Source organism: Pimephales promelas, chromosome 4 (assembly GCF_988280905.1).
Source record: "Pimephales promelas chromosome 4, fPimPro1.hap1.1, whole genome shotgun sequence".
NCBI lineage: Eukaryota > Metazoa > Chordata > Actinopteri > Cypriniformes > Leuciscidae > Pimephales > Pimephales promelas.
Window position 1 is genome coordinate 11,360,186 of NC_142772.1, and position 25,479 is coordinate 11,385,664.

General features: G+C 41.7%; 1 protein-coding gene across 1 annotated transcript; it reads left to right on the plus strand.

The window, feature by feature from the left end:
* The first annotated feature begins 1,084 nt into the window (after positions 1-1,084).
* Positions 1,085-25,479, plus strand: spag8 (sperm associated antigen 8). Its single transcript, XM_039661728.2, has 6 exons — positions 1,085-1,279; positions 1,432-1,591; positions 1,902-1,947; positions 24,902-25,016; positions 25,167-25,229; positions 25,319-25,479. The coding sequence occupies exons 1-6, from the start codon at positions 1,211-1,213 to the stop codon at positions 25,400-25,402; spliced, it is 537 nt and encodes a 178-aa protein (XP_039517662.2). The 5' UTR covers positions 1,085-1,210; the 3' UTR covers positions 25,403-25,479.

Consider the following 25,479-nt stretch of genomic DNA (forward strand, 5'->3'; position numbering starts at 1 on the left):
AAATGTACGTCTGTTGTTTATAAAACATATCACATTTCTGGCAAAATATGTTCTTGTGCAATTTTACAGGGTAATTTTGACATCTGTGGGTTAAAAATTAAACACACACTCTCTCTCTCACACACACACACACACACACACACACACATATATATAAAATTAAATTTATTGGCTTTTCTTACTAGATTACTTAATGTTATGTCAAAATAATTAGTTTTTTCTATGATTTTCATTTAGACCTTACCATGTGGTAATTAGTAGTACTTACCTTATCCCATTGAATTGCAATGACACTTAAATGTCAGGGCAAATATACTGTGTAATTAAAACGTTTTTTTTTTTTTGGGATAACATTACCATTCTCTGGAATTATTACAGTGCAAATAGTGTTGTTTCGTATTGCTACATAGTAAGTAGCGTTTGTTACCCCCTTGTACTGTGTTACAGGGCAAGTGTAACTCCTGCGGGCTGTAAATTAAAGTGGTGCTTGATACACCCTTGTTCTGCGTAGAAAGTGTAACTCCTTCGGGCTGCAAATTAAAGTGGTGCTTGTTACCCCTTTATTACCCAAAACTTAACATATTGTTCCCTGCTAACCGGAACTGCATGGCAGACACGGCCGGAAGTCGTTGGCAGAGTGAAAGGCTATAGCGGCCCGCGCATTTCACTCAGGAAACTTGTCTATAGTGCCCATGCCGTGTTTGTCCGAGTGAGTGGAGAGAGCGTGGCTTAGCCATAGGTCAATTGTGTGTTCTGTTGACTAGATACGGGTGTCTTATAATGTATATTTATTTCACAGTTTATGTTTTCATTTTTTTTAATAATGAAATAATGAAATTAATCAAATTAGGTAATTAAGGAACAAAGTGGGGTAGCAAAATGAATAGATCATTTGTACATAGCACAAATAAAAAAAAAGTTAAAAACTATTTAAAAGGTTTTGCATTACTATTTCAAGCTATCTTAATTTAGCTATTTTTATACAAACCAATGAAAAGTGAATTTAGTTTGTTTACGTTACCATGGCAACAGTCAGCCGCACAGTCAAGCAGCACTCGTAAGATCTGTCCTGAGCTGAGAGGTGTAGACAATATCGACAAGACTAGTGCAACAGTTAGGCTACTTATCACAAGAACATTCTATTACTGGAAGTCTTTGCCCTGTCAGTTGCTTATCAAACAGCGTCATATCGCAAACAAACATCAGTGCAATGACTTCAGAGGCTAATGAGGAAAATAAACCGGATGGAATGTGTTTACTGGGAAACTGGGTTGAGAAGGTGAGTTTCACACAGCGTGTGTAAATCGCAAGCTGAAACAAAATATTTATTGTGATACTGGTATAATTATATTGCGCGTTTTGTCTCATCATTTTACCTAATCAGTGACAGGCAGTTAGCCTAACTTAGATACTTTCTTTCCGGCGCTTCAGAGGGCTACTGCATTGCTAGACATGGCCGAGCCTAGATCACATGTTCTTAAGTACGGACACTCAGGGATTCTTACCATGGACGTGGCTGCTAAAGTGCAGGGGGTTAGTACATTCAAAGAGGCCTTCAATGCTCCTAAAATCCTTGGGGTGCAACAAAAAGGTAGCCTATATTAAATGTTTTGTTTTTGATTTGCTTACACTGCTAGAAATACTATCCTAAGTCATGATGTTGTTTAGGCCTAGTTGTCAAAATGATTAGTTCTTTGGTTGTATATCATGGTTGTACTTATTGTAGGCTACTCTTTTTTTATTTAAAAAAAAAAAAATCCTTTTCATATTATTCAATTAATTTGACTTCTTATTTATTCACAATAACGTTCTATAGAGAGCTCCTTTCAAATAAAAGCCTTCTGTTTTTTTTCTGCTGCATAAATATTTTAAAATAAATTTCATTGTGGTTTTCATTTTAGGAAGAAGGACTGAACTTTGGGAAAATGACCTCATCAAAAGGATAAGGTAGCTAATTAAACAAGCATTTACTTTAAAATATAATGTTTGACGACTTCATCGTGTTTTAAACAAATTATATTTTATTGTCCTCCCACATTTCTTGTTTCATGTGTGAATAGAGGAAGCAGTGGGAGAGGAATGATGTAAGAATGTTTTTGTGTCATGGTTAGATTCATAGTTTAATTAAATCATTTTTATTTGCCATTCAATTTTATGCTTTTTAATGTAACCTTGACAATAAGTCTCTGACTTCATGTGGTTGCAGTGGTTCCAATATTGTTTTTAAATAATAATAATAAAATAAAATAAAAAAAACAGGGAATAATACTCTGAAGTGAGACAGTACCACATACCCATAGATTTGGTATTGGCCACCAGTACTGAAAGCTAAATGTGGGCAATTCTACTTACCATTATCCACAAGAAGTTTCCCATTGTCATCAGGAAGTTCACATTGAACTATTTTAGCTAAATTGCTTCACTTTCTAGAGAAGCAGTCAATGGATCTAAAGGTAAATGTGTTATACTGTACATTTACTACTTTATTTATGAAATTCTAAACATAGTGTACAAATATTTAATCTAGTTTTTGGCATCATATCTAATTTCTTGTTTTTATATAAGGAGTTGGCTTTTCTTCTATGTCAGCTCACTGTCCCTGTGAATAAATACAAGACAGACGTGCCTACATATATTTCAATCTGTTTTGTTTCAACCATCTGTTGATTTGGAGTGATTTCTTCTTCTTTTCTTAGTCATGGGTTATTACCTTCAGACATTATAATGACTGTATTTCGCAATATTTGAAGTAGATTAGCTTTATTAAACATTTAAAATCAATACCTGGAAGTCAAAAATGTCTTGAATGGCTGCATGAATGGGAATGCTAACAGATAGCTCGCTCTCTCTCTCTCTCTCTCTCTCGCTCTCTCTCTCGTGGTGCATGCTGGGAGGGTGTGGGTGAGAGTAGCGCTGGGCGAGAGTGAAGTTGTGAAAGTTTACCTGTTTTCTTCTCTCTTCCTTTCTCTTTCTTTCCTACTTTTGCATGATGTAGTGTTTTTTAAGTGGAAAAGGTGAGAGTAGTATAAGAGAAGAGAAGGATGGCGTTCAATATGGAGACGCCATCTGTTTCTCTGCGCAACGGTTTCAGGTGTGTGCCGGAGGACGGCGTGACGGTGGAAGATGTTTTGGTTGCGGTGGGGGAGAAGGTAGGCCATGAGAATATTTCCTCTGCTTCTAGAATGAATAGAGCCATAGTCTTTTTTTTGAAACAACAACAATTTGTAAATCAAGTGATCGAAAATGGGCTTGTCATTAAAGATGAATTGGTGCAAGTTACACCACTGCATAACGCATCTAGTAGAATTGTGATTTCGAACGTGCCGCCATTCATCTCTGATGACGTATTGGAGCGTGAATTAGTGCGGTTTGGCAAGATTGCGAGTCCGTTTAGAGCGATCTCTCTGGGGTGTAAGAACCCGGCTTTGAAGCATGTGATGTCTTTTAGGAGACAGGTTTACATGTTTTTAGAATCACCAGATCGTACACTTAATGTTTCCTTTCGTATAAAACATGAAGGGGGAGCATATATGATTTATGCAACTACCGGAAATTTGCGTTGTTTTGAGTGCGGTGATGTCGGCCATAAACGGCAGATGTGTCCGCATAAAGATCGTGGACAGGAAAACGCTAGTTACGCATGTAACTGTGGTTCTGTGAATTCTGGATGACCGCCAGAGGCAGTGTAAACACTATGGATTATCGCAGCGCCAGCTAAGATAGATCGAGAGAATATACCAACAAAGTCACGTGACGTGACGTATGCTGAGCCCTGGAGGTAAAGCTACAGTAAGCTCAGCACTCTACCTCGGTACGCCTTTCTCGCGCATTCCGAGTGACTGAGAACTCTGGCGGTCATCCAGAATTCACAGAACCACAGTTACATGCGTAACTAGCGTTCTGTTTCATTCTTACTGACCGCCAGAGGCAGGGAACTACACTAACCTTTTCCACTGGTGGCACTTGCGCTACTAACTTTTTCAGTTACTGGCGCAAAACATGATTTGGTCGCACAAATTATTTATAGTAAGCCGCACTCTGGATAGTAATGAATAATAATGAAACTGCATTAGGGGTGGAACGGTACAGAAGTCATGGGTTGGGTCGGGTTCATACCTTGGTTCAGACATTCAGACGGTTCGGTACGATTTCGGTACAATGGAGTGAAAAGCAAAACAAAAATGCAGAAGGCATTTTTATAAATGTCTTAAGCCTCGTATTTTTTAAGTTGTTTAAGTTTTATTAATAAAGGCATAGAACCAGTTTATTTGTAGTGCACTGACAATAGTTTTATATAATTTGTTTATTAATTAAATTAATAAAAAGACAAAATGACCTTGATATATGTTTGGTAATTGTACTTGAATGAATGTAAAATTAATTTGCAATATTTCAGATCAATATTTGTCGTGTATTTTCTTCCTTGACCAGCAATAATGACCACTGACGACTTGAATTGAATAAACTGAACTGTTTACTGAAGTTTCTGAACTTGAATCATTAGATACAGCGCTCGCACATGAAAACAATCTCTTTCTCTTTTTTTCCTCACATACACTGATGCATTATTGGTAGAATTCTCTTAAAGCTGAACACCCCCATTAATGTCAAACTGTTTCTGTTATTATTAAAGATAACCAATTCACATTTCTATTCTGATTAATTCACAACATCCTCCCCCCCATGAACAAATGTTCATCAACTTAAATCTCTAATGCATAAAGCAATTGAACGGGTCTCTTCAACACAGTCCCTGTGGATGTACGCAAAGCACAGGATCTAACTTTGCCATCTCTGCCTGGAAACAGCTCTTCAATCTTTCCCAATTTCCAGGTTTGTCTCGGCATATTGACATCTCCTATGACCACAACATCACCCATTTTCAACTGAGTAGGTTTCTGCGTGTTGCAGGAATGTGCAGATTTCAGATCCAGTAGATAATCCCTCCTCCAACGATTCCACAGGTTGGTCATGAGTCGGTTTCTGTATCTCCACCTTCTTGTCATATCACCCTTACTCACAGTGGGATGATCATAGTCGGCTGGAAATGGTTTTGGAGGTAGTGAAGTGAGTCGTTCACCAACTAAGAAATGTGCTGGCGTTAGTGGCTGCGGCTCATCAAGCTCATTGTGAACAAAAGTGAGAGGTCTGGAATTCAGTATGGCTTCTACTTCTGCAAGAAGCGTAGACATTTCTTCAAATGTGAGCGATGCCTTTCCTAGCACCTTCCTCATGCTCATTTTCACAGACCTTACAAGTCTTTCCCAAAATCCACCCCACCAGGCAGCTCGTTCTACAATAAAACGCCAAGTTATTCCTTTTCCTGAGAAGTATTCCAGGATTTGTGGATCTTTGATGGCTTTCCACAGCTCACTAAGGTCTTGGTTTGCTCTTTTAAAGGTTTTGGCGTTGTCCGAATAGATGACTTTACACAACCCTCTTCTGGAAATAAATCGCTTGAGTGCTAACAAGAAACTCTCTGTCGACTGACTTGAAACCAGTTCTAAATGCACCGCTCTCGTGACAGCACATGTAAACAGAGCAACATAAGCCTTGCATAATGCACGATCACCCTTCACATACAGCGGTCCTGCAAAGTCTATGCCAGTCACTTCAAATGGTGGTTTCTCAGATACTCTGTCCCTTGGCAATGGAGCCGTGTCCTGCTGTGCGGGCTTGACTTTGAATCTCTTACACACAGTACATTTTGACAAAACACCTTTAACGATTTGTCTGGCTCTCAAAATCCAGTATCTACTTCTTGTTTGCACTAGTGTGTCTCTCAAACCAGAATGCATGATGAATTCATGGTTGTACTGGACCAGCAACTCACAATATCTGTCTTTGTTGGGCAAAATCCATGGATGTTTCTCTCTGCAGCTGAAGTCTGACTGTTGGAGTCTGCCTCCAACACAGAGCAATTCGTCCTCGTCCAGAAAAGGTCTTAAATCTCTGATTTTTGAGTCTGCGTTCAGTGTCTTTCCAGCTTTCAGCGAACTGATTTCAGGACTGAAGCTTCTTTCTTGTGTCAACTTTATCCAATACTTTTCAGCTTCAAACATTTCATCTGCAGTCAACTCACCACGCATCTTGGAGCTTGAACTGGCATTATGCACAAACCGCTTAATCCAAGCAGTAACTCGCAGAACTCGCTTTAGCTTACTGTACTTCATTAAGTCCACAACAGGTTCCTTTTCTCGTTTTTCACCGCTGCTGAGTTGCACCACAATCTGCTGATCTTGTGTTAACTCACTAACCACAATTTCGTCACTTGTCTCTTCTTCACTTTCTTCCAACGGATTCAGTGTAGTCAGAAATGAAGGTCCGTTCCACAATCTCACTTTCCTTCAGGTTAGCTACAGTCAGACCTCTGGTGGGAAGGTCTGCAGGATTGAACTTGCTCCTACAGTGAGACCACATTTCAGGATTGGTTAAAAGCTGAATTTCTGACACTCTGTTTGCCACAAACTGTTTCCATTTGTGAGCTGGACTGCGAATCCACTGCAGCACAATCATCGAATCCGTCCACATATGAACTTGATGAAGCTCCATATTCAGAGGCTTTAACAGACTGTTTCCGAGTCTCGCTCCAATTACTGCTCCCATCAGCTCAAGACGGGGCAGTGAGATCTTCTTCAATGGGGCTACCCTGGACTTTGAAGCAACGAGGCATGTTGTTTTTGTTCCATCATCAGCTACTCGAAGCAGGTAAGCAACAGTGCTATAAGCTTTCTCGCTTGCGTCACAGAACACATGGAGTTGATGTGCGTTGTGTCTATGCATGCATTTTGATCCATACCAACGAGGAATGTGTATGTGATGGATCTGTGGTAGCTCTGCACACCATCCTTGCCATTCTTGTGCAAGATCCGAGGGCAGCTCCTCATCCCAGCCAAGTCCTCGTATCCACAGCTCTTGGAAAAGACATTTTACTCGCACAGTAAATGGAGTCAGAAACCCTATTGGGTCGAATATGCGAGCAGATAGCTTTAGAACACTTCTTTTAGTATTCTCTCTCTTCGCTACAGCGTCCAACAGTGCAGTCAGGTCAAAAACAAATTCATCTGTTTGAGTTCTCCATACCAAGCCTAGTACCTTCAGCACTGATCCATGCGTTTCTGTCTCCTCAGCAGGTTCACTCATTGTCTCCTTCCATTTTTCCTTCAATGCAGCACAGTTGGTTGTCCATTTGCAAAGATTCATTCCAGCTGCAGACATAATCTCTTTTGCACCAGTAGTTATGTGGAAAGCATTCTCAACATCACTTGCACTCGAGATTAAGTCGTCAACATAAAGTGATTCTCTGATGATCCTTACTACTTCAGGAAATTGGTGTTCATATTCCTTCAGATGCCTTCTTACTGTAGCCGCTAGGAGGAATGGGCTCGGGGACACTCCAAACACCACTCTTGTCATCCGCAGTACACGCAGCCTTTCACCTGCGTCTTCATGAGGCAGTGCAGTGAACCATAGGAATCTCACTGCATCTCTATCCGTCTCAGCAAGAGAAATCTGCAAGAAAGCCTTTTCAATGTCTGCAGTAAAAGCAATCTCATTCAGTCTGAATTTGATCAGTATGCCAAGCAGATCTGGATTCAGGTTAGGACCAGTAAGTAGACAGTCATTTAATGATGGAACCCCAACTTCATGTGATGAAGCATCAAATACTACTCTGAGCTTTGTGGTTACCTTGTCCTCTCGAAGAACAGCATGATGAGGCATGTAATACTTTACAGCGTTTGAAGATGATCCATTCTCCACAACATCTTCGACAATGCCCTGCTGAAGGTAATCATTCACCACTTGATTATATCTGTAATACATTACCACATCTGACCGCAACCTCCTTTTCAGTCCTTCAAATCTTTTCTTTGCGATTCTGTAGTTATCTGGGAGCTCTGGTTTTTCAGGTCGCCATGGCAGCTCAACTTCATATCGCCCGTTCTTATACTGAGTAGTTTTTTCAAACATGCGAAGAGCATCCTCTTCTTCAGGGCTGTTGGACTGCTGCATGGTAATGCCAAGGGATTCGGTCTCCCAGAAGGCCTTCAAGCGTTCTGAAACCAGTGTGTCTTCATCAATATGGATGTGCATGCATGCTGCGTCGGAAACACTGGACATTGTGACTGGTCCCTGCACTGACCATCCAAAAATACTCTCAACGGCCACCAGTGCATCTGTGATTCTTTCCACTTGGCCTGACACCACATGCCAATAATAATCTGCACCAATCAGGAGAGACAACTCTGTATCACAAGTGCCTGGGTCTTGATAGTCTGCCAGCTGCAAGCCTTTTCGTTTCATTTCTGCTTGGATGTGCTCACCTGGAATCTTCATCACAGCAGTGCACACTTGTGGAGTTTCGAGAGCTTCCACTTCCACTTTCTGATCTTTGTTCCAGATGCTTTGCAGAGTTACCTTCACTGTGTTGCGCCTGGATGATGCTGGTGCTGTGGATCCGAAGGTATGAAGAGTGAACGTTTCTTGCTTCATCACAGGTAATTTTAAAGCTCTCACTGTGTTCTCGCTGATGAAACTTCTCTGGCTGCCACCGTCCAGTAAGCAGCGAATGCTTTTACGTCCACCAGGTCCTTCTGCCCACGCTCTTACAGTCTGAAGGAGCACCGTGTTCTGCTTATCGGACTGCATTTTAACAGAATGGGAAGCAAATGAAGAAACTACATCATCTTTATCGTCGATGTCTGAAGTGGTTGTTTCTCCTTTCTCACACACAGTGCTATGATGCCTGCCACCACACACAGTACAGGACACTTTGGCTTTGCAGAATCTTGCTATATGCTTCTGTCCAAGACAAACAAAGCATCGTCCCAGTTTCATCAATTTTGCTTTTCGTGCAGCAATTTCAGTTACTGTACACAGTTCTGTTTTGTGCGCTGCGCTATCACAGAAAAGACAGTTTGGTATTTTTTTTTTTTGCATTGTTCTTTCTCTGCTCAAAATCTCGTTCTGCAGAAATTCCATAACTTCTGAGACTTTCCATTCATCACTGGATCCTCTTTGTCGACTGTACTGAAGTGCAATGTCTTCCGGAATCATTTGTAGCAGAACAGGGCATAACAAGCTGCCATATGCTTCTGATGCAATACCCAGCGATTCTAAGCTACGAATCTGTACTTCACATTCATCATAAAGTTGTCTCAAAGCACTCACGTCGTAGGATTTCTTCACTGGGCAGAGATTCAACAGCTTGGTCATGTGCGCATTAATGAGCAGATCTTTTCTTCCAAACCGATTCTGAAGCAGATCGATCGCGTGATCGTAATTGCTGTCTGTCAACATCAGTCCCGCTATAGCCTTTGAAGCAGCGCCGGCTACATATGTCTTTAAGTAATTAAACTTCTCTGTTTTGCTTAGCGCGTCATTTCTGTGAATGGCCGTTTCAAACTGATTCCAAAAGTCCTGCCACAAGCTAATGTCACCGCTGAACTTGTTGATGATTAACTTGGGTAACTTAACTGTTTGTCCGCGCTGCGCTGGTACTGCATCACGCGGCCTGCTATCAGTGTTTTCCCGAACTCTCTGCATCACGCGCCTCACGCGGGCTTTCGCGCTGATGACTCGCTGGCCATACTCCTCAGCGTCGACGACTTCATTTTCAAGATCCTCCACATCTGTATGCTCCTCTATTTCGTGATCTAACTCCAGCAGCGTTTCCTCTTTTGCAGATAACATGGCTAACAGTTCACATAATCTGTCAACGACTGGATCTTCCTTGCTAACCTCCGTTTCTATGTCTTGCAAAAGTCTCGTCGTGGAACCGCGCACAGCTCTCCGTTTCCTGAGTAGTCTTTCAAGTCGCTCCGCCATTTCGGATGTTGCTTGCAAGTTATCCCGGGTTTCGGCACCAAAGAATGTCGTGTATTTTCTTCCTTGACCAGCAATAATGACCACTGACGACTTGAATTGAATAAACTGAACTGTTTACTGAAGTTTCTGAACTTGAATCATTAGATACAGCGCTCGCACATGAAAACAATCTCTTTCTCTTTTTTTCCTCACATACACTGATGCATTATTGGTAGAATTCTCTTAAAGCTGAACACCCCCATTAATGTCAAACTGTTTCTGTTATTATTAAAGATAACAAATTCACATTTCTATTCTGATTAATTCACAACAATATTTGTTTTCCTTAATTTTAACTAACCCTAACTTTATTCTCATCTGAATTATAAATACATGATTTCCGTATGAAATAATTACCATTAAAACACATTTGATTTTCTTTTTTAATCAATGTAGAATCATATGCAGGACTGTTGGAAAGCTGTGATGACTAAAATGATAGCTTATAAACATATCTCTGGTTGTTTCTGTTCCACAACGTTTTGTACGTCATGTTTGGGGTGTGGGATGAAGAGAGGGATATTTTCAGTAATTATTTAATAAAACATTTAATTTATCTTCAGTGTTTAGTAGGGGTGTAACGGTACACAAAAATCACGGTTCGGTACGTACCTCGGTTTTAAAGCCACGGTTCGGTACGTTTTCGATACAGCAAAAAGAAAGAAATGCCAGAGAAATTTCCTATTTGTTTAAAGAAAAAATATTTGTAAATAAGTGTGAGTTTTCCTAGATCTTGAAACTTTCAGGTTTATAAATGGGGCTCATCTTTGAAGGATGAACAAATAATGTTTTGGTCATCACATTAAAAATAACATTTAAATATATATTTATTTATATAATATTTGAATTTTGAAGTGCTGGAAAAAGATGTGTGAAGTACTTGAAAGCATTTCACCATTCCAGCCAAACTGGTTCCAGTTAGTGTTACTATATTAAATCCATGGTGAATGTTGCTGGTCTGTGGACGTAAAGTATTACTAGTTCATTCACGGCACAATGTTTCTCCTGGTTTCCATGACAGCGCTGTTTGACCTAATAGAGATCAACGGTTAATAACGGAGAAATGTGAATGCTTCTTACTAGATCTCGCAGCGATGTTATTACCTCAGTGGCGAATTCAAATGTTTTCTTTACCGGATCTCTTAGCGCTGTGTAGTAACATTGTTGCTTGATCGAGATCGGCTCGCGCTGCACAGATGTTGCTGGTCCGAACTGATAAACGATCCGTGAAGCACATAACGAGTAGCGCAGTTTCGTTCTGCTTTCATTTTGCTTGCCATTTGATGTTGCGCAACGTTGTGTTGACCGCGTCAGCACGAATTTTAACAGCAGGAAAAATGGTCCAAGCAATCGTTCTGTTTGTATGCGTACCGAACCGGAAGCCTCGAACCGAAACGGTTCAATACGAATACATGTACCGTTACACCCCTAGTGTTTAGTATTAGCCAATCAGGTGTCTTGACGCGAATCACGCGATTATGATTATGAAAAAACTAACGTTAGTCTAAAAAACTGCTAGTGATAATATAACGTTAGTCGATGTCAATATCAGCGCTAGCAATATAATTAGTTAACTCATGGCATGATGGCAGAGTTTATCAGCCGAACTCCAGACCGCAAATCTACCTTTGGTGTAAGGAAGACCCCGTTTACACCTGGTATTAAAATGCGATCTGTATCCAGATAAGTTATCCGGATAATAAAAAACGCATGTTAATGCAAGGTGTAAACGCGTTGTGATCGGATCGTGATCGGATCTGCCTGACCACATCTGGAGGTAGTCTGGCTCGCATTGTGTCCGGATCTTTACTAGGTGTAAACGCAATCTGGTTGTTGAAACCACATATGTATATTTTACTCCTCCCAAAAATGCTAAAAAATAAACGAGTGAGAGCGTGTTATATAGGCTATATGTCATGTTATAGCCTAGTCAGATTCAACGTGCAAACATCGCAAATAAAAGTGAAAGTAAGTCACAGACGCAGTTAACACATCTTCAAGAAAAGAAACGAAATTATCTTACCAGGCCTGTTGCCACTCTCTCTTATTGATGTCTCTGATTTGGAAATTAGCTGATGATCAATAAAATGCCGCTCAGATCTGTTGCTTTTGGTGGCGTGCAATCCAATAAATCTGCATATAACGCAGGAGGTGAAGATCGGATTTATATCCGTTTTGCAAAAACACATTTATGTGGCCAGGTGTAAATGGAATCAGTACTTATTATCCGGATAACTTATCTGGATACAGATCGCATTTTAATACCAGGTGTAAACGGGGTCGATGAGACACGGTGTCTTACATCTCTGTGTCTTTTTCCTGCCGCCATGCAGGCTCAGATGGTAGCCTATATGATTATGATTAGCATTCCTATTATAAAGACACAAACCTTTTACTATCATGTCATTTGAATAATATGCGCGCGATAGAGAGAGAGAGATCAAGACAGCGCTTGTGTTGTGTGAAGACGTGATAGTGCGCGCGCGGCCAGGGCGCGCTCTCTCTCTCGCTCTCTCTCTCTCAGCTCGTTTGCGCCCTGTCAAACGCATCAGTTATTCTACTCTACAACACTCACCGCGATCAAAAAAGGCTTTGACGGGACAAAAAGCGGACGATCCGACAGGTTTTAGAAGATTATATACAACCCGAAAGAAACTAAAAAAAACAGACCCGTCAAAATAGTCAGTCATACATTTGCGACCCATTAAAAATTAGGGTCGCAATGGGATTTCAAAAGGTCGCATATGCGACCATTTTGGTCGCAGTGTAGTTCCCTGGCCAGAGGCAGTGTAAACACTATGGATGACACATACCAACATAGTCATGAGGAATGCCACCCACCTGATGAATCAAGGCTGCTCCAGAAGAACCGCAGAACTAACGGCATGATGAGCAGCGATGTTGACCTTATAGAACCGGGCAAACGTGCATGGAGAAGCCCAGGTAGCGGCAGTGCAGATGTCCACCAGGGAAACTCCTCTAAAAACAGCCCATGAAGATGAAATGGCCCTAGTGGAATGACAAGTTAGTTTCCAGGGCAGTGGTCTCCCTGCTGCCTTGTAAGCCAGCGTAATGGTCTCTACTATCCAGTTCGACAATCTCTGCTTCGACACTGGAGCACCTTTCTTCACACCACCATAGCAGACAAATAACTGGTCTGATTGTCTAAGTTGAACAGTAGAGTTCACATAACACTTCAATGCCCGAACAGGACACAAAAGTTGGGCACTTGAGTCAGATCCAGAAGAAGTCTGAAAAGAGGCCAGTTCAATGTGCTGATTTATGAACTGAGGAAGAAGGACCTTCGGAAGAAAAGAAGGATTGGGTCGCAGAACCACCCCGGAGTCATCCGGTAACCAACGCAAGCACGGTCCACTAACAGACAATGCGTGCAACTCACTGACTCGTTTCGCAGTAGCAATAGCTAACAAAAAAGAAGTCTTCAAGGACAACCATTTAATGTCAATGCTTTGCAAGGGGTCAAATTGGGGTGAACACAGGAATGCAAGCACGAGTGACAAATCCCACACCGGAAAATGAGGATTCCGAGCAGGGTTCAGACGGCGTGCACCCTTCAGAAAACTGCAGACAAGACTGTGAGAGCCAAGAGAAAAGAGCCACCAACTGGAACATGATATGCAGAAATTGCAGCAACGTACACTTTCAACGTGGAAGCTGCTTTTCCTTGCTCCAGTAAATGTTGAAGAAAGCTTAAGATACTTGGAATATCGCATGTTGCAGGAACGAGCCCCCGTTCCTCACACCATGCAGAAAAAAGCTTCCAATGGGAAGCATAAATCTGTCGGGTGGAAGAAGCTCTAGCATTAGAGATGGTGTGAATAACAGCAGGGTCACAATGCTCCAGGGGAGAAGCTAACCCAATGGCCAGACCCAAAGCTGCAGATGAGTCGGGTCCGGGTGCCAGACACTGGCCTCCAGCTGAGAGAGGAGGTCCTTCCTGGGGGGGAGCTTCAATGGATTGCCTTTCAGAAGTCTCAGCAATAAAGGATAGCACGGCCTGGCTGGCCAACGTGGTGCCACGAGCAACACTCTGTGCTTGTACAGGGAGATCCTGTGCAACGTCTCCCATAACAGAGGGATAGGTGGAAAGGCATAGAGCAGGCAGTTCGGCCATTCGTGAGACAGCGCATCCTGGCCCAGGGGGCTGGACACTTCTGTCCTTGCGAACCATAAGCGACAGTGGGTGGTCATCTCTGAAGCAAAAAGATCCACTTCTGCTCTTCCAAATCGTAGCCAGATCTCCTGCACTACCTCTGGATGGAGCCTCCATTCTCCTGGATGAATTTGATCCCTGGAAAGAGCATCTGCTATCTGATTGCATGCTCCTGGAATATGAGCTGCCCTCAGTGAAGCGAGTCGAGGCTGACACCATGTCAGAATCTCGTGAGTCAGTAGTAGAGACCTGAGGGATCTCGTGCCACCGTGGTGGTTCAGGTGGAACACTGTAGAAGTATTGTCCGATCGAACAAGAACATGGCGGCCTGTCAGAACCGGCATGAAGTACCTCAGAGCCAGGAACACCGCCCTTAGTTCCAACAGGTTGATCTGTTCCGTGGCCTGGATTGGAGTCCAGCGCCCGCAAATACCCCTCCGATTCCAGGTTGCCCCCCATCCTGTGAGGGAAGCGTCTGTTGTGACCAACTCCCGGCGAGAGGGAACAACACCCAGGGGCACTCCTGCCTTTAGGAACTCTAACTGTCTCCACCGCCTCAACGCACATATGCAACGGTGAGAAATCATCACCAGTCGATGTCGATGTCTGGTGGGATCTAGCCGTAAACTGTTGTTCCATAACTGGAGTGGTCTGAGGTGGAGTAAACCCAGTGGGATCACCACTGTAGCCGCTGTTAACATCCCTAACAATCGTAGAATCACCTCGTACTGCAGGGACACACCCGGGCGAAAGCGAGCCAAAAGTTGCAGAATGTTCATCACACGTTCCTGAGACAGGGAGGCAGACATTAGGCAGGAATTCAGGGTCATTCCTATGAATGTAGTGGTCTGTGATGGAATCAGACGGCTCTTTTTCTCGTTCACAGAAAAACCCAACTTCTGCACATGTCTCAGAAGAACTCTGGAATCTTGCACAGCCTGCTGCTCTGTGGGGGCACAGAGAAGCCAGTCGTCCAAGTAAGGGAGGATATGTAGTCCTCTCATCCAAAGAGGGGAAAGAGCTGCACTCACACACCTTGTGAAGACGCGAGGAGCAAGGGAAAGGCCGAAGGGTAGCACCTTAAACTGATAAGCTTGATTTTTGAAACTGAAACGCAGAAATTTTCTGTGATGCACAGCAATTGGGATGTGAAAGTATGCATCCTTCAGGTCGACACTTACAAACCAATCGTCTGCCGTCACAGACCGGAGAACATCGGCTGTGCGCAGCATTCAAAAGGGAAGGACCTTCAGGAACAAATTCAGAAGCCTCAAATCGAGAATCGGGCGGAAACCACCGTCCTTCTTTGGAACAAGAAAATAAGTTGAATAGAACCCGTCTCCCTGAACGAGGGGATGAACTTTCTCTATGGCTCCCTTCTCTAGCACAGAACAAATTTCTAGAGAGAGAGCCTCTGCGCGAACCGCGTCTCTGACAATCGTAGGAACAATTCTTGAAAATCTGGGAGGCCGGCGTCGAAATTGTAGAGTATATCCTCTGCTCAGAGTTGCCAACACCCAGGGGTCTGTTGTGTTGGATCTACAGTACTCCAGTTGATCTACAAAAAAACGATCGACCGCCAGCCCGACTGCCTCAGGCTTTATGTGTACGATTTTTAGTGGTCGCGGGGGGGGCGCTGACGGGGTCCTCCCGGGAACTGACGATGAGGTGGGTGGAAAACTCTCGCATCTTCAGGAACACGAGGTCTTTGTGGGGGCTGTGTCTGAGGTGTAGCGTGCCGACGGAAACGTTGCTCTGATGTAGCATAGTGATGTCGGGTCTGAGCTGCTGGCATCCTAAAGGTAGGGTTGCGCTGCACCTGTGTCAGTTGACGAGTGGCTTCAGACAGCTTTACCCTCTTTTCCAATAGTTCCGGAACATTCGGACCAAAGAGATGACCGGGAACAAATGGAAGATCTCTCAAGGTTTTCTTACAGTCCTCCGGTAGTCGTGCTTGGGCAAGCCACACTTGGCGGCGGGCTGCCAGAAGCGTTGCTGTAAGACTACCCAGCTCGCGGGTCACATGGCCTGTTGCCAACAGAGCAGTTTGCAGGAATTGTGAAATAGATGGATCCACATTACCAGGTTCCAGCGTACTGGTGGCAGCAAGAAGTAACTGGCAGATAGTGTTTTCTGCTCGAGTAATGTAGGCAACAGATTCATATGCCTTTTTGAGCAAGGAATCCGTACGGCCACATTGTGCACCGGGACATCGCACATTCCCTCTTAGAGCCTCATCAGGAGACACCACCAATGCAGCCACAGGCTGCTCTATTTCCGGAGCACGACCCACCCCGATAGAATCAGCTTCAGCCATAGATGCTAGAGTTCGAGCAATCTTAGAGCGTCGTTTCGGCGGGCCAGAGCCAGTGAGAGCATTCGAGAATTCAGCCACAAAATCTTTACATGGCGGCATGGCAAACGAAGTTGCAGCTGAGGTCTGTCTGAAAAACACATTCGTTTGGGTAGATTGGACAGGTGACTCATCAAGTCCTAGACGAGCAGCTGCCATTCGAAGCACAGCCAAAGTATCATCAGAGGAGGACTGGGCTTTTCCAGACGATTGAACTGATCCCCCACTAGAACCCTCCGTAGCTGTGTAACCAGTGAAAACAGCCTGAGCTGATGGTTGCGCAGCAACATCCATAGTATCCCCATGATCATGAAAAAAGGAATCTGAAGCACTCGTAGAAAGCACATCAAACTCTGAACGGTGAGAAAAACAAGGGGAATCGAGAGACTCTCCACCAGCTCCTAAATTCTGAACATTCTCATCCTCCTGTGTCATACTCACAGGCTCAGTGTTTCCTCTAGGATTTTTCCAAGCTGTGGGGGCAGGCCCATTTCCCCGGTGGGGGGGCCTTGTCTCCCCAAAGTATTATAATCGATCATGCACATCCCGTGTGCAGAATGATAAACTTGAAGCAACACCAAGTCACAGCAAGCAATGCTTCACATTGAAAAGAACATAGCAAAGGGATTATATCTATAATATGCTTAGTAGGGCTGGACGATTTGGGGAAAATGTCATATTGCCATTGCAATTACTGAGGTCAATATTGCAATTGTGATATGCGATTCCGATATAATAAAATGGTTTCATGAGTCCAACTTGCTTGGTTCTAAAGTAAAATGCACACACAGATTAGTGATCATTCTGTGTATTAATGTTTATTTCTCAACTCAAACTACAGACAACAACTAAATGATTGATAACACCTATAATGATCAATAAACCATCAACCAAACCATCATTACAGTGAAAGCTATCAACTTTTTTTTAAAATTATTAGGCTAAAAAAAAATTTAACAACTTTTAAATTAAGTGAACTTCAAAGAATCCCCACATAAACCCATAATAAAAACCATATTTACCTGTGCCCTTCCTGTCTTAACAGGTAGGATACAGAAATTGAATAAAGTTATCAAACAGTCTGTGCTGCATGAATTATAAATTATATATAGAATAATCCTTATTAAAGCTACAAAAGTTCTTTAGTCAAGATCAGTGAGTAATTTTCTAATTTCCCTTTGTTCTTTGATTAACTTTACTGACAGAACGCTTTATTCGCTGCTGGCCCTTTAAGAGCACCCGTTGCCGAGACGCGGATCTCACATGCGCCTCATAGCACAACTCTTTTTGTCCATAAGACTTTTCTTACGTTATGAAGGTACTCGACAAAACGACATTTTGGCATAATTGTGTGTGTTATTGTTCGTTCAAGCTCGAAAGAGAACTGTATTCTGGCACGCGTCAGTGCATGCGCATTATGGCGCGCGTCTTTCTGCGAGTCTCATTTAGGGCATTCACAGGCAGCTTTTCAGTTCTTGTCGTGCAAAATGCGAAAAGGCATTTGCACGAATAAGAGCAGGATCGTGTAACACTAGTCAAAGGATGACAAAAAAGAAGAGATGCTGCGTTAATAGCCCTAATTTGTTTATTTCGTATAAAATCGCGGCATAGTTATATAATTGCATAGGTTTGAGATCGCTATTACGATTGCGATATGATTAATCGTGCAGCACTAATGCTTAGTGTATTCTATATGCAACAGTTTTTTGAGCCTTTTCTTTTAACAGTTTTAAATTTCAGTGCGCATGAAGAACAATAGCACTCTCTCGACTCCATGCTGTAATCTTACATAAAGGGAATGTGAAAGGTATGGGCAATAAACTCCACTCCAGCAAGATAAAGTCATTTTATGAAAACCATAGACCTTTATGCTTTATCTACAAATGAAGTATAATAATGGGAATATTGACCTTGAAGAGAGTGTCGTCGTGTCGCAAACGAACGCGACGCGCTGTGTGAATTCTGAATGGAGACTGAGGCGAGATGACTTCCCGTTAACTTTAACTTAGCGACTAAAATTACACATTATGCAATGACTTTAGAAGTCTTGGAATATAGGGTGAAAACTTGATTGTGCTTTACAAAGTTTTTTATGCCTTTAGTGGGGCTTAACAAAATAACATAATACTATGCAGAATATCGGACGTCACTGAGAAGCTGCAGCCGTGGCGGGAGGATTTTAAGTGTGGCGGCCCGCCACGGGAGAATGAATGTAGAGGAAACACTGAGTGGGTGTGGCAGGCTGAAGCGAGTGTAGCAGGCGTTTCAACTCTGCCATTTCTGAAGAAAGCATCGACACCGTCACAGAAAGAGAACCTTTCTCAGCATGTTCATCACTTCGCGATTTGGCCTTCTTTTTAGCTGGAAGAGGAGCACCAGCTGCCGCCGACGCCCTGCGTTTTCGAGTGCGCGTGGAGGCTACATCCAACTGTCCAAGTTTCACCGTTGAATTAGGGTCTAATTCGGCAAGACGGAGCCGTCGTTCCGACATAGGCAAGAGACTGCAGTGCACGCATGGGTCCGTGAGAGCCTCTCGCAGATGTTGAATCCCGAAACTCAACGGGCAGATGTCATGACCGTCGTCAGGAAGAAGATTATTAGGACACAGCCTACAAGTCAGTGGAAAACCAGTGGCGATCGAGCCATGAGCCATAGTTAGCTACTCGCTAATAACACCCTTGGATAGCACCGTAAGGTTAAGTTAAGCGGGATGAAAAATGATAAAAATAAAATAAAACGATTACCCCTGGAGAACCAACAGGTAATACCAACAATATCAAGAGATAAAAATGTCTAAAATGGCCGGCGGATAGAACCGAGGGACAAAGTGAGAGAAAAAAACACTCTAATAGAGTCACGGGAGATCGTTAACTCATAGGCGCGGAAAAACACAAGCCACCGGATAGCACCGAGAGGCACAGAGTGTGTCACCGACGAAGCAATATAAACTCACCAGTATTCAATCCTAGAATGACGAAGACACGCGCTGTCACAGCTTGTGATGACGAATCTCGCTGCTCTAGTAAGCTGCACTTGACAGCGCGAATCACTCAATCAATACGACCTATCTCAAACAGGCGAGAAAGCGAAAGAGGTAGAGTGCTGAGCTTACTGTAGCTTTACCTCCAGGGCTCAGCATACGTCACGTCACGTGACTTTGTTGGTATATTCTCTCGATCTATCTTAGCTGGCGCTGCGATAATCCATAGTGTTTACACTGCCTCTGGCGGTCAGTAAAAATGAAACAGAACAATGTTGCAGTGATAGAGGCTGATGCTCAGGATACTTCTATACAGACGGGTCAGGAGGAGATTTCAGGCCTCGCGGAGGTAAGACAGCCAGAGGTTGATGTGGTTTTAAATGTAACGGCGAATACTTCAGAGAAACCTGTGGTAGCGGCAACCAGTTCAAATAATGATGTCAGTGATGAGATGGTAAAGAGTAAAGAACATGTAGTGTCTGAACAGAGCATTGAATGTGACGAGAATGTGTACCCGAGTACTAGTGTTGATCATTATGTGTGTGATGCAGAGAGTCGAGCAGAGGATGCTGCTTTGTCAGATGAGTCTGCTTCTGTGCAGGACATGGACTCCTGCTCACAGTATGGGTTAGAAGAGAATTCTCAGGATCCTCATAATGATGTCTCTTTATATACTTTGGAGGAAATCGATCAATTTCTAGATAATACTTTCGGAAAGCAGGTTGATGTCAAAGAATTCTTTCCTGATGTAGAGAAGTTTGTTAAGTCAGTTACAATTCTTCAGAAGACTGTGGGGGTTGATCTACTTAGTGAAAAGAAGCGGTTTCGTAAAGAAGCACTTGACTACTGTTAGAAGGTACCGAAAAATTGAGAAAAAGAAAACATCAAACGTACTGTTGTAAACAATCTTTTTTTCATGCATCGCATGGTGTCTTTTTCTTTTTTCTGCTCTTTTCTACCTGTCTGTTTTTTCTTCCACTATTTTATATGGAGGCATTGAGGGTAGGCTCACTTAACATTAATGGTGGAAGGGATGAACGTAAGCGTGCTCTGATTTCTGAAATAATAGAGCAAAAATAATTAAATGTTGTTTTTCTTAAGGAAACACATAATATTGCTAATGAGGTTGAGTGGGGATTATGGTGGAAGGGGCAATATTTGCTTAGTCATAAAACAAATGTGAGTGCTGGGGTGGCAATATTATTCTCTTCAGATATAAGAGTTAATGTTTTAAAAATAGATGAACCTGTAAAAGGAAGATTATTAGTAGTAAAGGCTGATATTGATGGAGTTACTTTTTATTTTGTAAATGCATATGCACCTAATGTGGGGCAGGAACGAGTCATTTTTTTCAGTGTGTTAAGAAATGCTTTAAATTTGTGTGCTGATGGTAATATAATCATGGGAGGTGATTGGAATTGCACTGATAATTTTACTATCGATCGCACAAGTGAAGAACCTCATCTTCAGTCTTCATCTCAATTATCAAATATAATTAGAGAATTTGATCTTTTGGATATGTGGCGAATTAAACATCCTCAAGTTAGACAATATACTTGGATTAAAATGACAGATAATAGAGTAAGTGCTGCTCGATTGGATAGGATCTATATGTCAAATCATCTTAGTAGTCGGAGTATTGACTGTTTTATCATTCCAGTGGGGTTCACAGATCATCATTTAGTTTCTCTTACTATAAGTATGTCCAAGTGTACAAAAAAGTCTTTTTATTGGCATTTTAACACCAAATTGCTTCAAGATCCTAATTTTTGTAAACATTTTGAGACTTTTTGGCAACAGTGGAGATTGTGTAAAAGCACTTATGCAAATTTAAAACAATGGTGGGAAAACATTAAATTGTTTTGTTTGCAACATACTGCTAATTCCACTATTAAATTAAGAGGAATGATTCGGTCAATTGAAAAGGATATATCAAAGATGGAGGTGGATCTAATTAATAGATATGATCATAATCTGTTTAACAACCTGCAAGAAAAAAAAAGAGAACTGGGGCTTTATTTGAATGAAAGGGTGAAAGGAGCTCTTGTAAGGTCTCGGTTTGTCTCTGTTAATGACATGGATGCTCCTAGTGCTTATTTTTTTAATTTGGAGCACAAAATGGCACAACTGAAACAGATGTTATGTCTTCGCCTTCCTGATGGGAGGGTGACCAGTAATATCACGGAGATGAGGAATCATGCAGTGACTTTTTATTCCAGTCTTTATACTGCTGAAGAATGTGATACTGACTGTGCTGAACAGCTAATTCAAGACCTCAAATAGACTCAGACTCTAAGACTGCCTTGGACACTGAACTATCTCTTCAAGAACTCACTACTGCAGTCGGTCAACTTGGCATTGGGCAATCTCCTGGTATTGATGGGTTGCCCTCTGAATTTTACAAGCATTTTTGGAACTGTATTGGTGAGGACTTATTTGAGGTTTTCTGTGAATGTAGCAAAGATGGTTGTTTGCCTATATCTTGTCAACGGGCTGTGCTATCCTTATTACCAAAAAAGGGAGATTTATCATTTTTTAAAAATTGGAGACCTGTTGCATTACTAACCACAGACTACAAAATTATGTCTAAGTGTCTCGCTAATAGACTTAAAAAATATCTCAATTTAATCATACAAAAAGATCAAACTTATTGTATCCCAGAGAGAACAATAATGGATAATTTGTTTTTAATTCGGGATATTTTAGATATTTGTAAAGGCTTTGAAACAAAGGTTGGTTTAATTTCTTTAGATCAAGAAAAAGCTTTTGATCGGGTTGATCATGGTTATCTTTTTGATGTATTAAAAGCTTTTGGTATTGGTGAACATTTTTTAAGTTTGGTCAAATTGCTGTATTCTGGTGCTGCTTGCATTGTAAAGGTGGGAGGTGGGCTAAGCCGGCCTATCCCTGTTTCAAGGGGAATTAGACAAGGCTGTCCTTTATCAGGGCAACTATATAGTATTGCTATTGAGCCTCTTCTTTTTAATTTTCGTAAAACTTTGTCTGGTTTTATTGTTCCTGGTTTATCTCAGAGTTCAAGTATTACTGTAAGTGCTTATGCTGATAATGTGACGCTGTTTGTTAATAATGAGAAAGACATCAATGCTCTGGTTAATGCACTTAATGTGTATGAAAAGGCTTCATCTGCAAAAGTGAACTGGGACAAAAGTGAGGCTTTTTGGGCCTTTTCTAAAAGTGAGGCTTTTTCTGTTGAAAAGCTTCCACTGTTGCCTGGAGGTCTTACATGGAAAAAAGAGGGTTTAAAGATTTTAGGTATTTATTTTGGGAGAAATGAGTTTCAAAAGTTGAACTGGGAGGGTTTAGAGGAAAGAGTGTGTACCCGATTGTCTCGCTGGAAATGGTTGCTACCCCAGTTGTCCTACAGGGGAAGGGTTTTGGTCGCTAATAATTTAGTGGCTTCTACTCTTTGGCATTAAACTGTGTGTACTGCAGCCGCCTACAGGACTAATCCAAAGTATTCAAAGGAGGTTGGTGACTTTTTCTCTGGTCTGGACAACACTGGTTTCGATCAGCCGCTCTGTTTCTTCCAGTACAAGAAGGCGGGCAGGGTTTGGTGGATATTAAGTCCAGGATAATGACGTTTCGCCTACAAACAGCGCAAAGACTCTTGTATAGTGTAAACTCTGCCTGGATGGACACTGCAATAGCTCTTTTAAGGAGAGCAGGAGGCATGGCTTTTGACAAACATTTGTTTTTAATGCAATTGCAAGAAAGAGAAATGGTGGATCTCTCCCCTTTCTACAGATCTGTGCTGGAGGCCTGGAAGGTCTTTTTAGTATCAAGACCATCTAATACACCTGCTGGTCATTGGTTGTTGGAGGAACCTTTGTTTTTTTAACTCCTTTTTATCTTCAAGACTGCTGTCATCTGAAAATGTGCGAGCACGAATGTTCGTGGCTGGCTGCAGTAAGCTGGGACATATCTTGAGGAATAATTTGCAAGACTTGAGTCAAAGAAGTGGTGTGAAATCAATCCGTTTTTTGCAACAATGCATTGCAGAGATTATTAAGGACTTGAGCACTGACTATCAAGTTTTTTTGAAAAACCCAGATGTCCTAAATGAATGGGTTGAAGGGTACGGTCATTTTTTTCCCTCAGTCATTGTAAATGCGGCTGTGGAAGACTGGGTTGAAGATGAAAGCTGTCTACTGACGCTGAAAACACCAGTTCTGGACAGGTTTGATTCTGCTGGGAAGAAATCTCTATACCTGATATGTGTTAAAGTCTCTATCATGCAACTTTTAAATGGAGTTCCTTCAACAAGATGGACACAGTTTTTTGGATCTATTTTTTCCCCTAAAGGCTCCTGGCGTACCCTGTACAAATGTCTGATTGATAAACGGATTGGTGACCTCCAGTGAAGGATTGTACATGGGGCAATAGCTACAAACAGACATGTGGTACACCTCAATCCTAGTGTTTGGGGTGGGTTGTCCTTTTTGTTCTGAAACAGAGTCAATCTTTCATCTTTTTGTGCAGTGTTCACGATTGGGTAATCTTTTTGATTTTTTTGAAAATGTTTTTTATGTCCCTGGGGGAAGATTTTTCTTTTCAATTGTTCATTTTCGGGCCAAAGTACTCATTTCAAAAGAAAAATGTATATGCTTTAATTAATTTTTTATCTGGCACTGCAAAATTGGCCATTTGGAAGACAAGAAAAAACAGACTGTTGGGACAAAGGTCAATAAGCGTTGTGTCGATGTTTCTAGGTTTGGTAGCTTCCCGTTTGAGGGTGGAGTATGCATACTACAAGTTGGTGGAATCTCTACCAAAGTTTATTGAATTATGGGGAATAAATGAAGTATTATGTACATTGTATGATAATGAATTGGTTTTAAGGTTTAAAAAAAGAAGAAAAAAAGAAGGAATGAAAAAAAAATTACATGTACTTTGTATAAACAAAATGTAAATCTTTCGTAATAGTATCTTGATTGTAATAATAAAAGTGAACTTAATCCTCTCTCTCGCTCTCTCTCTCTCTCTCTCTCTCTCTCTCTCTCTCTCTCTCTCTCTGTATATGGGCTCTATGCACGGCGGTATTTCCAGTGAAGGTGTAAGGATGCTCAATAACTTCCGCCGATCGTATGCAATTCCAATGCAATTCCGAGAATTTATATGGAATTTTATACTCCATGGTTATACTAAAGAAACGTTAGTCACAAAAACAGATAAAACAGACACCCCTCGTAGTGTTTATGCTTGTTTTTAAAATTATATTAAATAAACATAACTATATATAAAATTACATCTAAACGTATGAAAGTTTCGTTTCAAAGACGGGAGGACAGTAAATTTTGAATGACTCTGCCATAATCCCGTTTTCCTCCGCTTTAATCTCCACAACCGGAAATGGACGAGCATCCTTGCGTCAAATGCGGAACTTATGCATGCATATACCCCATATTATAACTTCCTGATTAAATTTACGAAAACAAATTAGCCACAGTTTTAATTTACGAAAAAAATTACCCACTTTTTTATCTTAATATTTTAATCTGTTTTACAGTGATAAATTACATGCAGAGCTGAACACAGACCCTCCAGCCCCTGAGTTGTGCTCTGTGACCAAAGCAGACTTCAAAGTGGAGAGCTTCAAGTCTGTTCACGCACCACTAACCATGGTCAGTTTCTGTTTACCATTAATTTTAGGGAGTAATATTTGAAAGTCTCTTGGGCAAAGCATTTCATTTTGAAGGTAAATAATTTTAAGACCTGTCAATCATTTCGTCATGTACATCTGCATGTGTAGTTAATCTGCTTGTTTCTCACAGGATCATGATTACACAACCGAGCAGGCCATTACATTCTGGAGTGATAATTATCAGAAGATTCAGGTCAGCATACAGTGAGATTTCAGTGAATACATTTATTTCTTGCAGTTTTGGAGAGGTTTTATAATGTTGTTGATGTTTTCTTTTCACAGGGCATGACAGGAGTTAAAACTAAAGATAGTCCATTTAAAAGAAATGCCACTTTTAGTACACCTATCTGTGAACAACTTGATTAGCTGGATGACACAGTGCTGTACCCATCAAAAATTTATGCTCATATGTGAGAAATTAAAACATATTTATATCATCATCA

Coding starts and splice junctions, on each gene's coding strand:
- spag8 (XM_039661728.2), top strand. CDS start 1,211: ATGACTTCAGAGGCTAATGAGGAAAATAAACCGGATGGAATGTGTTTA. Junction 25,017..25,166: donor TTCACGCACCACTAACCATG/GTCAGTTTCTGT, acceptor TGTTTCTCACAG/GATCATGATTACACAACCGA. Junction 25,230..25,318: donor ATAATTATCAGAAGATTCAG/GTCAGCATACAG, acceptor TTCTTTTCACAG/GGCATGACAGGAGTTAAAAC.